The sequence below is a fragment of the Strigops habroptila genome, chromosome 8 (assembly GCF_004027225.2).
Source record: "Strigops habroptila isolate Jane chromosome 8, bStrHab1.2.pri, whole genome shotgun sequence".
NCBI lineage: Eukaryota > Metazoa > Chordata > Aves > Psittaciformes > Psittacidae > Strigops > Strigops habroptila.
This window is the reverse complement of record NC_044284.2, coordinates 63156490-63169210: the sequence shown is the minus strand read 5'-3', so window position 1 is coordinate 63169210 and position 12721 is coordinate 63156490. Positions and strand designations below refer to the sequence as shown.

Below are 12721 nucleotides of genomic sequence, written 5' to 3'. Positions count from 1 at the left end.
AATGCTGTGCAGGTAACGGAATTCACTTCTCAGTCAAGTCCTGCATCATCTCTGCTGCCAGGAGACTACCTGAGACTCAGGGACAGTGCAGATCAAGGGAGGACAAGAAAAATCATTGACTCGTGACAATTACAGATAGGAACATCTTCCTAAGTTGCAGGCAGATTTTTCCCTGTCTACATGAAGGTTGTCCAGGTAAATTTTATAGCAAATAAAGAGTTGCCAAGAAACTGTGTGGAGAGCAGTGAAAGAAAAAGATAATACACTTTTTGAGGTATAATGGGCCTGCTAAAGAAACACTGTGGGGTAACAAAGGCTATATGGGAATTCTGGCTTATCCCAGGCACTTTGCACAGTTGCTGCCATGATAAAGATTCTAATGTGAAATTTAAGGAGGTCTAATGAGGGTGCTGAGGCACTGGCAGAAGAAGCTGTAGCTGCCCCATCCCTGGCAGTGTTCAAGGCCAGGTTGGACACAGGGGCTTGGAGCAACCTGCTCTAGTGGAAGGTGTCCCTGCCCGTGGCAGGGGTTGGGACTGGATGAGCTTTAAGGTCCCTTCCACCCCAAACCAGTCTGGGATTCTATGATGCTATGAAATGCCTGATGGTTACAACTCCCACCACTACAGCGCTGCAAGAGGCTGAGGCTAGAAGCCCCCAGAGACACTGGATTCAAAAGAGCTCAGTCCTTTACTGGGAGTGCAGAACTGGTTCTCGGTCTGTTCTTGGGCCTCCCTGATTTTTTCACATGAACTTCCCTGTGGGACTGGTCATTCCCATCAGCCTGCATTGAGATGCGATGGGTACGGCACTGTTCTGGCTTTGCCCCTGTGAGACCCATCGTGCTCTGCTCATGACAGGGTTTCTCCCAGCCGGTGCTGTCATTAACAGTGCAGAAGGAGTTCACCAGAGAAAACTGGATGTGCTGAAGGAAGCAAAAGGTGCAAAGCGCTCCTCTGGGCGGCTCCATGGAGGGCTGAGCCTGGGCAGGTCAGTGCCGGTGGTGTGACATCTCTGTCAGAAGCACAGACATACCTGCAACAGCCCCTGCTGTGTGTTTTCTGGTCCTGCTGCACTCCTTGTGACAAGGAACTGCTGATCCCAAGAGAGAGAACTGCTGTGAGCAGCATTTGTCATCCTGCCAGGGCCCTGAGCTCTGACATGTCAGCTCCCATTGGCAGAGGCTGCACAGGCAGTAACTGCAGAGCATGCGGCTGCCAGTGAGTCAGCCCTAGAGCCAGGGCAGTAAATGCGCACCACAAAGCACCCACTGGGACGATGTGCTGCCTGTACCTCTGCGGGAGGCAGCCAAGGGGTGTCCTGGAGCAGAAAGCTTCTTGGCTGCTCTGAATGACTGGAGCAGGATGTGCACGACTGATTCACTGCTGCTGCCTTCTCATAGCCCCAAGCTATGGGTACTTTTGTGACATGCTCCACTGCAGAGTGGCCCAAAGCCAGCCAGTTCCTGTGTGGGGGCAGCATTAGCTTCGTTCTCATGGCTCCCTGGTTTTGTTTTCAGAGAAATCAAAACCAGGTGCTGCTGGCAAGTCAAGGTATCATAGCATGTCACACTCCTACCTAGGCTGTGAGGCACGTTCTAGCCAGGGACACGCGGGTGCCGTGTGCTGGCACACGGGTTTCAGTCTCTGTTTCTCTAAAAGAAGGCCAGGTCAGGATTCAGATCTTCTTTTCTTGCTGGCTCAAGCCCCACTTTTCTAGAACGAAGTATTTTGTCTAACTAAAATGCCATCGGCTGATTCTGGGATGATCATTGGTGAAGATACTGAAAAGTGTCTGTATTCTCACTGAGCCTGGAGAAGAACTTGTCTTCTAGAAACATCTAGAAACTGGAACATGGAACAAGTGTCTCTGCAGCACTTCTGCTGTGTAGATGAAGCTGGCGAGTGTACACCCTCATGTCACATACAGTAATAAGATCTGAAATGTTGCGATTGTCTCCTCTAAGACCTGAAGGTTGTGCTTGGCCTAAGCCTCAAGTACAAGCAATTGATGGAGTTTCTCCCTTTCGGACAAGGACTTGGTTGTTCCATATTTGGATCATACGAGCACTGGCACCATCCTGGCAGCAACAGGGATTACCCAGGTCTGACACTGGCAGTCACAACACAAACAAGAGCAGCAGCTATTGCAGAGATGTACCTGAAGGGCTGTGGTTCCTCGTGGGCATAGTCTGCAGTAAAACCAAAAGCAAGGTTTGGTTTTAGCTGCCAGTCAATGTCAGTGGCAAACTAGCAAGTGATCTGTGTGAAAGACTAAGCCAGTAACTGCAATAGGAAAGGAAAGATATAGAAAGCTGGTAGAACTTGAAGGGAGAAGCCTGCGCTGCTGGAAGGGAGAGCTCTTGGAAGAGATTCGAAAGGGACTGGACTGTATATGTAGCTGGAGCATAAAGAACTTGTTTAGCATTGCTAGCTTGAAAGCCACCTGCATGATCATCCAGCAAGGCATAAGCAAGAGTGGGAGTGATGCACAGTCTTAACAATAATGCTGAATGCGTGGCTTGGCTGTGAAGGATCATGGCATGTACAGAGGAGAATAATTCCCACTTAGTTGTAGCTAAGCATAGGTCTTTGGTCACTTGTGTTAGTTTGAGGGATTGGGGAATCATCAGAACTGCAGCTGGGAGCTTAATGTAGAATTCTAAAACCATACTCATAAACCAATGATGATTTTATGTCTATAAACTCATGTTGTTGCTTGAGTGTTGACCCTCTCAGAGAAAAGCAACCTCCCTGTTCATGAAATGTTGTGCAAGGTTGCTGCTGTGGGCTTCAGTGGAGCCCCTGCATGACTCTTCCCTTGGATTTTGAATGGTTGTCTCCTTTTGAGTTTAATCTTTTATGTAATTTTAATTAAAACCCTACTGCTGGTGAAGGTTCACACGGCTCCGATCAGGCCTGCCCCAGCATTCCAGCTCTGGAGCCAAGCTGAGATGGCTGGGTGTCTTCTACTCTCCTCTTGCTTTTTAATGGTTTCTCTTGCTTGCTGTCTTGTAACCTTGTGCTAGTTGTTGACGGTTGCAAACCAGCCCAGGAGGAAATGGCAAAGGCAATTGGAAATGGTCACCATGTGAATTCCGAACCTGAACCTGGCGATTCCCATGTGGATGAGGAAGAACACATAACACATGCAGAGCATGATGCCAGCGAAGGTGAGGTCAGCTGTCCATCGAGGACATGGATTAAATCTTCTTCATCTGAAGTCTCCTTATAGAAGTGTTCACCCTTTCCTTTCCAGGCTACACACCCTCCTTGTGCTCTTTTCTTTCCTCACTTGTGTACGAAGGGGTGATGCCTAGCTGCCTTCTGTACTCATATATCATTAATGCTTTCTTTGGCAGTTACAATGGTCCCAGGTAAAGAATCCAGGCCATGGAAAAACTGGCTGCCAGTCAAGAAACAGCTGGGGGAAGGAGGAATCTAGTGAGCTTCCCTTTGCTTCCAGGTGGCACAGGGCTGCCTTGGGAAAGGAAAGGATGGGAGTGACAGACTGGGAGTGAAGCTGAATGGCAGACTTGGTCTCCAGGCTTTCCCCTCTTAGCAGTCGGCATAATTGGCAGGGAGGAGATTTCAGCTTGATCGTGGTTCCCTCTGAGAACATTTCTGGTCCAGCCACCCTGGCAGTTTACTGCTGGAGACAGCAGAGCTTTGCACATTGTACATTAAAGCCGCCCTGCTGCAGTGAGCCACAGTGACAGGACATGGTAAGATTCTACTCCACAGTAGCGATGAGGCTGACAAGAGCAGAAAACCAGAGGTTAAAAGTAACTTCAGTCTGCACTGTGCTCTTCCACTCCCTTCCTCCATCGTCTAAGTGTCTAACAGCCGGAACAGGTCATATATATTGTTTTAAAGTGCTGGTTGGGCACTGTCTTCTACTTTGGTACCTTCATCCAGGGTATTCCAAGTTTTTGATGGTCAGCTGGGAGACTTTTAATCATCTTCTTCCTTTATGTAGTCCAAGAACATAGGCTCTTAATGTTTGTTGTCTTTCATTCAGGAGGTGTATGCAGGAGGCTGGAGGTTCATTCTCGTCTCTGGTCTGTCAGTAATAGTTGTCCCTCAGTAATTCTTTCTCAGATAAGATTGCTTCATCTGACAGCAAACAACTGTCTATAACATTTAATTTCCAAGTCCAGTGGTCTTTGTGTGTTGGTCTCCACAAGGATCTATGTTTCTGATGATGAACACATTGTTCCTGATCTGAGGCAAGACAGGCTCAGTTTGAGAGAGGGTGGCTTGGGAAAGACATTGCTCCTTCCTCCTTTCAGTGGCACAAAACTTCTCAGCTCCTTAAGAATAGGAACCTGCCAGGTTTGTATGGAACATGAGTGCAGCAGCGCAGGGTGCTGGGGTGCCAGCCCAGGGACACATCCTGGAGCACCGGATTCCCAGCGGGTGGGAATCGTGTGCTATTGCCCTGGTGTAATTACAGCACCCATGGGAAGCAGTTCCCCATTCTGCAGGAGCAGCTGAGGATTCTTCCTGTGTGTGCCTATTTCACATGCGCAGTTTACCACCTATTTCTGCACGTTTGAATGTCACTGTAGCCTGCAGCTATTTGCTCACACACCCGAGCTCCCAGAGAGGCGGGTCAGGGAGGAGGGGGCACAGGCAGGACCATCGGAGCTGGAGACTGGTCATGCACCAATGTCTTTGCTTCAATGAGTTATGCCAGAAGAACAGCACTGGCAGCACAGCCAGAGCACAGTGGGTGATGAGAAGCAGCACAGCAAGTTTTCTTCTCGTCACCATGCTGCTGTCCCTTCATCGCTCGGGAGAGATCGCATCTTTAATGATAACCTTGTAAACAGCATTAACACTAACACAGTTCTCAGCAAAACTAATGTTTGATTGTTTCCTGACAGCACCAGATGCAACCTCCTCGGCCAAAAGAGCAAGAACACTTGATGTGCAGAAAGCAGCAGAACAAGTGATACGAGAAGGGCAGATGGAAGGGGAGAGACAAGCACTTGAGGAGGAAGAGTCTGTGGCTGAGGGAGGAGAAGCTCGCACCAAAGAGGCAGAAGAAGAAGTGGCACGGGTGGGAGATCTGCTGCCCAAGGAGGACACGGTGGCTGTGCTCCTGGTGGAGGGTCTCCTTGCGATGCGGGAATCTGCACCCGAGGAGAGTGACAGGGCAGAAGGAGATCCCAATGGAAAGAAGACAGGGAAGGCAATGGAATCTGGTGCAGAAGTGGCACCCAAGGAGCAGGAGGGTGTGATGGACGTGACAGGGAGCCTGGCAGCACGGGGACAGCAGAAATCGAAGACCGTGAAGGAGGGAGGGTCTCAAGGGAAGGATGTTGTGGTGGGTGAGACGGTGTCTGAGGCCATACAGGAGGGAGGGTCTCAAGGGAATGATGTTGTGGGTGAGATGTTGTCTGAGGACATGCAGGAGGGAGGGTCTGAAGGGAAGGATATTGTGGTGGGTGAGAAGGTGCCTGAGGTTGTGCAGGAGGGAGGTTCTGCAGGGAAGGATCTTGTGGAGATGGGTGAGAAGGTGTCTGGGGCCATTCAGGAGGGAGGATCTGCAGGGAAGGATCTTGTGGAGATTGGTGAGAAGGTGTCTGAGGTTGTGCAGGAGGGAGGTTCTGCAGGGAGAGATATTGTGGAGATGAATGAGAAGGTGACTGAGGTTGTGCAGGAGGGAAGTTCTGCAGAGAAGGATGTTGTGGAGATGGGTGAGATGGTGTCTGTGGCTGTGCAGGTGGGAGGTTCTGCAGGAAAAGATGTTGTGGAGATGGGTGAGATGGTATCTGTGGCTGTGCAGGTAGGAGGGTCTGGAGGGAAGGATGTTGTGGAGATGAGTGAGATGGTGTCTGTGGCTGTGCAGGTGGGAGATTCTGCATGGAAGGATGTTGTGGAGATGAGTGAGAAGGTGTCTGAGGTTGTGCAGGAGGAAGGTTCTGCAGGGAAGGATGTTGTGGAGATGGGTGAGAAGGTTTCTGAGCTTGTGCAAGAGGGAGGTTCTGCAGATAAGGATGTTGTAGGTGAGACGGTGTCTGAAACCGTTCAGGAGGGATGTTCTGCAGGGAAGGATTTTGTGGAGATGGGTGAGAAGGTGTCTGAGGCCGTTCAGGAGGGAGGTTCAGGAGGGACAGATATTGTGGAGATGAAAGAGAAGGTGGCCGAGGCCATTCAGGAGGGAGGTTCTGCAGGGAGGGATGTTGTGGAGATGGGTGAGAAGGTGACTGAGGTTGTGCAGGAGGGAGGTTCTACAGAGAAAGATGTTGTGGAGATGAGTGAAATGATCTCTGAGATTCTGCAGGCAGGACTTTCAACAGGGAAAGATGTTTTGGAGATGAGTGAGAAGGTGTCTGAGGTTGTGCAGGAGGCAGGTTCTCGAGGGAAGGATGTTGTGGAGATGAGTGAGAAGGTGTCTGAGGCCATAAAGGAGGAAGGTTCTGCAGGGAAGGATGTTGTGGAGACGGGTGAGAAGGTGTCTGAGGCCGTGCAGGAGGAAGGTTCTACAGAGAAAGATCTTGTGGACATGGGTGAGAAGGTGTCTGAGGTTGTGCAGGAGGGAGGTTCTGCAGGGAAGGATGTTGTAGAGATGGGTGAGAAGGTGTCTGAGGCCATTCAGGAGGGAGGTTCAGGAGGGAGAGATATTGCGGAGATGAATGAGAAGGTGACTGAGGCCATTCAGGAGGGAGGTTCTGCAGGGAGGGATGTTGTGGAGATGGGTGAGAAGGTGTCTGAGGTTGTGCAGGAGGGAGGTTCTACAGAGAAGGATGTTGTGGAGATGGGTGAGATGATCTCGGAGATTCTGCAGGCAGGAGCTTCAACAGGGAAAGATGTTTTGGAGATGGGTGAGAAGGTGTCTGAGGTGCAAGAGGGAGGTTCTCGACAGAAGTATGTTGTGGAGATGAGTGAGAAGGTGTCTGAGGTTGTGCAGGAGGAAGGTTCTGCAGGGAAGGATGTTGTGGAGATGGGTGAGAAGGTGTCTGAGGTTGTGCAGGAGGGAAGTTCTGCAGAGAAGGATGTTGTGGAGATGAGTGAGAAGGTGTCTGAGGTGCAGGAGGAAGGTTCTGCAGAGAAGGATGTTGTTGAAATGGGTGAGAAGGTGTCTGAGGTTGTGCAGGAGGAAGGTTCTCGAGGGAAGGATGTTGTGGAGATGAGTGAGAAGGTGTCTGAGGTTGTACAGGAGGGAAGTTCTGCAGAGAAGGATGTTGTGGAGATGAGTGAGAAGGTGTCTGAGGTTGTGCAGGAGGGAAGTTCTGCAGAGAAGAATGTTGTGGAGATGAGTGAGAAGGTGTCTGAGGTTGTGCAGGAGGAAGGTTCTGCAGGGAAGGATGTTGTGGAGATGAGTGAGAAGGTGTCTGAGGTTGTGCAGGAGGAAGGTTCTGCAGGGAATGATGTTGTGGAGATGAGTGAGAAGGTGTCTGAGGCCATTCAGGAGGGAGCTTCTGCAGGGAGGGATGTTGTGGAGATGGGTGAGAAGGTGTCTGAGCTTGTGCAAGAGGGACGTTCTGCAGATAAGGATGTTGTGGAGATGAGTGAGAAGGTGTCTGAGGTTGTGCAAGAGGGAGGGTCTCGAGGGAAGGATGTTGTGGAAATGGGTGAGAAGGTGTCTGAGGTTGTGCAGAAGGAAGGTTCTGGAGGGAAGGATGTTGTGGAGATGAGTGAGAAGGTGTCTGAGGTTGTGCAAGAGGGAGGGTCTCGAGGGAAGGATGTTGTGGAAATGGGTGAGAAGGTGTCTGAGGTTGTGCAGAAGGAAGGTTCTGGAGGGAAGGATGTTGTGGAGATGAGTGAGAAGGTGTCTGAGGTTGTGCAGGAGGGAAGTTCTGCAGAGAAGGATGTTGTGGAGATGAGTGAGAAGGTGTCTAAGGTTGTGCAGGAGGGAAGTTCTGCAGAGAAGGATGTTGTGGAGATGAGTGAGAAGGTGTCTGAGGTTGTGCAGGAGGGAGGTTCTACAGAGAAAGATGTTGTGGAGATGAGTGAGAAGGTGTCTGAGGTTGTGCAGGAGGAAGGTTCTCGAGGGAAGGATGTTGTGGAGATGAGTGAGAAGGTGTCTGAGGTTGTGCAGGGGGAAGGTTCTGCAGAGAAGGATGTTGTGGAGATGGGTGAGAAGGTGTCTGAGGTTGTGCAGAAGGAAGGTTCTGGAGGGAAGGATGTTGTGGAGATGGGTGAGAAGGTGTCTGAGCTTGTGCAAGAGGGAGGGTCTCGAGGGAAGGATGTTGTGGAAATGGGTGAGAAGGTGTCTGAGGTTGTGCAGAAGGAAGGTTCTGGAGGGAAGGATGTTGTGGAGATGAGTGAGAAGGTGTCTGAGGTTGTGCAGGAGGGAAGTTCTGCAGAGAAGGATGTTGTGGAGATGAGTGAGAAGGTGTCTAAGGTTGTGCAGGAGGGAAGTTCTGCAGAGAAGGATGTTGTGGAGATGAGTGAGAAGGTGTCTGAGGTTGTGCAGGAGGGAGGTTCTACAGAGAAAGATGTTGTGGAGATGAGTGAGAAGGTGTCTGAGGTTGTGCAGGAGGAAGGTTCTCGAGGGAAGGATGTTGTGGAGATGAGTGAGAAGGTGTCTGAGGTTGTGCAGGGGGAAGGTTCTGCAGAGAAGGATGTTGTGGAGATGGGTGAGAAGGTGTCTGAGGCCATTCAGGAGGGAGCTTCTGCAGGGAGGGATGTTGTGGAGATGGGTGAGAAGGTGTCTGAGCTTGTGCAAGAGGGAGGGTCTCGAGGGAAGGATGTTGTGGAAATGGGTGAGAAGGTGTCTGAGGTTGTGCAGGAGGGAAGTTCTGCAGAGAAGGATGTTGTGGAGATGAGTGAGAAGGTGTCTGAGGTTGTGCAGGAGGAAGGTTCTCGAGGGAAGGATGTTGTGGAGATGAGTGAGAAGGTGTCTAAGGTTGTGCAGGAGGGAGGTTCTACAGAGAAAGATGTTGTGGAGATGAGTGAGAAGGTGTCTGAGGTTGTGCAGGAGGAAGGTTCTGCAGGGAAGGATGTTGTGGAGATGGGTGAGAAGGTGTCTGAGGTTGTGCAGGAGGGAGGTTCTACAGAGAAAGATGTTGTGGAGATGAGTGAGAAGGTGTCTGAGGTTGTGCAGGAGGAAGGTTCTCGAGGGAAGGATGTTGTGGAGATGGGTGAGAAGGTGTCTGAGGTTGTGCAGGAGGGAGGTTCTGCAGGGAAAGATGTTTTGGAGATGGGTGAGAGGGTGTCTGAGGCCATGCAGGAGGGATGTTCTGGAGGGAAGGATGTTGTGGTTGAAAAGGTGTCTGAGGTTGTGCAGCAGGGAGGTTCTGCAGGGAACGGTGGTGTTGTGGGGGCTATTCCTGAGGCAGAGGAGGCTGTGGTGGAAGCCGTCTTGGCAGGATCAGGGTTTGCCGGGGCAGCCGGCTCTGAAGGAGAAGAGGCTCTCAAGGAAACTATTTCTGAAGGGGAGGAGGCTGTGGGGAAGCCTGTTGCTCTCCTGGAGACCTTGGGGGATACGGATATGTGCACAGGAGAGGCAGTGCCTGGAGGAGAAGACTTTGTAAAGCCAAATGAGTTTTCACAGCTGAAAGCATCAGGAGAAGAGTGGATGGAGATGGGGAAAGCAGCAACACCTGGGGCTGCTGAGGCATTGGAGGTGGAGTGGAGCTTTCTCCTGAGAGCACAGGAGGCAGCGGAGGAGTCTGTGGAGCCTGGCAAGGGTCCCATTCCTCAAGAAGCACCTGCACTGGAGTCACTGGTGGGTGCTGGGGGGGATCCGCTAAGTGAAGGGTCACCTAGGCTGGAGGAGACCCCAGCAGTGGTGGAAGAGGAGGGCTCAGCAGAAGCACTCTTGTGTGGAAACCCATTTCCAGGCAGCAAGGCAAAGACAGAGGAAGCAGTGGAAGGGAAAGAGGACGGAGGGGTGGGGGGGACGCGCGTGGAGGTGGCCAGAGCAGAGCCAGGGGCAACAGGTCCGGGGGAGCGGGCAGGCGGGATGGAGGGACCCGCGGGGTGTGCTGAGGGGACAGGGAAGGAGCAGCCTGTTGGCGATGGGGCGGTGGATGGGGCAGCACTGTCTGCGCCGGGGCGGTGTGCGGGCGCGGCGGGGGCCCGGGCGCAGTCAGCGGGGCAGGAGAGGACAGCGCATGGGGCTGCCGGGGCCGAGGCGCTGCGCTCCCCGCCGCAGCAGCGGGGACATCCCGGCACGGGCGCAGCGGGCAGCAAGGACGGGTCAGAGCAGGCGGCGGCGGGAGCGCAGCGGGAGCAGAGCGGCCTCCATGGGAGCACTGCAGAGGGAGCAGCAGCCCGTGTCCCTGCGAGTGCACAGAGCCGGGCTGGGGCCGGGGAGCAGGGAATGGACCGTCCCATCGGAGGGAGCATGGACACCCCAGGAGCTGCTGATGGGGGTGAGAGGAGCCACAGTCCCTGTGAGGTGAGTCCTGTGCAAGTCAGCCCCTGACCCACACACTGTCCCTGCGCTGTCCCTGTCACGAGCGGAGGGTGCACCACTTCATCCCGTTTGTTACACCTGAGTGTCTGCTGCTGGTATCTGGGGTGAGGGATCATAGAATCACAGAATCCCAGGCTGGTTTGGGTTGAAGGGACCTCAAAGTTCATCCAGCTCCAACCCCCTGCCACGGGCAGGGACACCTTCCACTAGAGCAGGTTGCTCCAAGCCCCTGTGTCCAACCTGGCCTTGAACACTGCCAGGGATGGGGCAGCCACAGCTTCTCTGGGAAAAGTCTGTGCCAGCGCCTCAGCACCCTCACAGGGAAGAGCTTCTGCCTAAGAGCTCATCTCAGTCTCCCCTCTGGCAGGTTAAAGCCATTCCCCTTGTCCTGTCCCTACAGGCCCTTGTCCAAAGCCCCTCTCCAGGTTTCTTGTCAGCCCCTTTAGGCACTGGGAGCTGTCCTAAGGTCTCCCTGGAGCTTTCTCAAGACCAGACAAGCCCAGCTCTCTCAGCCTGTCTCCATAGGATGATGAATCCTTTTGAGTGTCAGCTTCTGCATTCTTCCTTGCTCCCAAAAATCTCATAGCAAACATTTTTGCTCTGTCTCTAACACTTGCTATCCCTCAGCTGTTGCCATGTGGAGCAGCTCCCAACGCCCAGCATCCTGCTCCCCTGCCTGGCTCCTCTGCCGCAGCGGCAGCACTTGGCTTCTCTGGTTACTCCAACATCAGCTTGTAGGAAGATGTTGCAGCAGCATCTCAGTAGCTCAAACTTCAGCACGTTTTCTGTAAGCTGACATTTTTCTCCCTGTTCCATAGGATCCTGCAATCCCAGACACCGCTGTTGTGCCCCCAGTACAGCCCCAGGGGGGGCAAGAAAGCTGCCTCTAAGCTTTTTCTGCAGCTCCTTCCTGCAACACTGGCACAAGTCGCTGTAGATTTGTGCTGGTTAGAATGTTCCCTCCTTTATTTCACTCCACGAGTACTACAACAGTCTGCCGCATTTTACCAGACCAGCTTCTCCATGTGCAGCAGACAACCGAAGCAAGCCTGAACCCGCCAGCCCAGGGAGCAGCACACCCTCGGAATGACGAAGACGACAATCACAAGGGTTGTTCCAGTGCTTGTTTTTCCCCAGACACAGGGAAATACTGGACTGGCTGAACCTTCTCCCCCAGCACCGCTGCCGCTGCAGGCTGAGCGTGGCTGTGCTGTGCGTGCTCACGGCACAGGAGGTGTCTGCACCCAGTGCCTTTGGCGGTGGCTGTGTCTGTGTCCTGACCGCTCTTCCCTGTGTGTCATTTCCTGTTCGGAACTGCGGGCTCTTCGCTGTGAGCCAGGGCTGTGTCCCCACTGCAGCCACGGGCACCTGCGGATGCTCCGATTCCATAGAGCAGCCGGGGGTCACGGGATGCGGTGTTTGCTTGGGGGGTGCTGGGCTGCTGCGGGGTGGGGGGTGTCTCTGTCCTCGGGGTCCAGGCTTGCTGCTAGTCCATGCTTCAAGGCATTCTTGGCACTTGGCAGTGTTGAAGATCATTAGATAAGAGCAGCTCTACCATGCGTTTGCGAATGAATAAAACCTTTTGCTTCTGCTTGTGCCAGTCAGGAGTGACTCCTTGGCCCGTGGGGCTGTGCTGGGTGGGCAGCAGCGTGAAGCTGGCTGCAGATCTCCACTGCTGGAGTCTCCATTCCAGCTCTGTTGCGTCTCCTGGTGCGTGAAGGGTGCAGAATGGAAAGTCGTGCTAAGGGCTGTCTCCAGGGGGGGCACTGCACATCCGCCTGGGGTATCAAAGTCTCTGGGCCAGTCTGTGCAGTTCCTTCATTCTTTGCAATGAATCCACAGAATGATATATCTTGAATCTTGTTCAAGAGTAACTCTTGCCAGTCAAGCAGGGCCTGGTCTTCAATACTGATCTCTGCTTTCTAACACAATGGCTAATGTTGAGTTGAATGCTGTAACTGCATCATGCATGTACCCATGCAGAGCAGATGCCTGCGACTTGCGAGCGTGGCTGCACCAGCACCATTTACAATAGCATGTTCATACACTTGGTTGCAATTCAAGTGTTGGAGCTGAGCAAGGGCAGAGAGAGGAGGGCAGGAATTTGCCTTTGCAGGGGTTCTCTGGAAGGGTCAGGACTAAAACTAAGGCTGTATTTGGGCATGTTGTGAGCCACACTGCTGTATCTGACATTGAGCTGCTTTATTGAACGCAGGATGAAAACACAAGAGGTTTGATTCCTTGGTGGTAGGCACCAGGCACACGGTGCTGCAGTGCTTGGGAGGAACTGGGAAGCTGACAATTCATTATTCAGAATACTTGACATATTTATAAAAGACACTCGTGT

At 52.6% G+C, this 12721-nt stretch overlaps 1 protein-coding gene across 29 annotated transcripts in view; it reads left to right on the top strand.

Annotated features, from left to right (window-relative positions):
- ERICH3 (glutamate rich 3) overlaps window positions 1–11965 on the top strand; it is a 33452-nt gene extending 21487 nt beyond the window's left edge. For 3 of the 29 annotated variants that reach the window (XM_030494369.1, XM_030494370.1, XM_030494368.1), the window contains 3 exons: window positions 3029–3172; window positions 4889–10356; window positions 11193–11965. In XM_030494369.1, the coding sequence (XP_030350229.1) occupies window positions 3029–3172; window positions 4889–10356; window positions 11193–11264 (5684 nt within the window). In that variant the 3' untranslated portion in view covers window positions 11265–11965. The remainder of the gene's footprint in view (window positions 1–3028; window positions 3173–4888; window positions 10357–11192) is intronic. The other 26 variants (XM_030494390.1, XM_030494388.1, XM_030494385.1 and 23 more) reach the window with 26 other exon arrangements.
- Window positions 11966–12721: the final 756 nt, after the last annotated feature.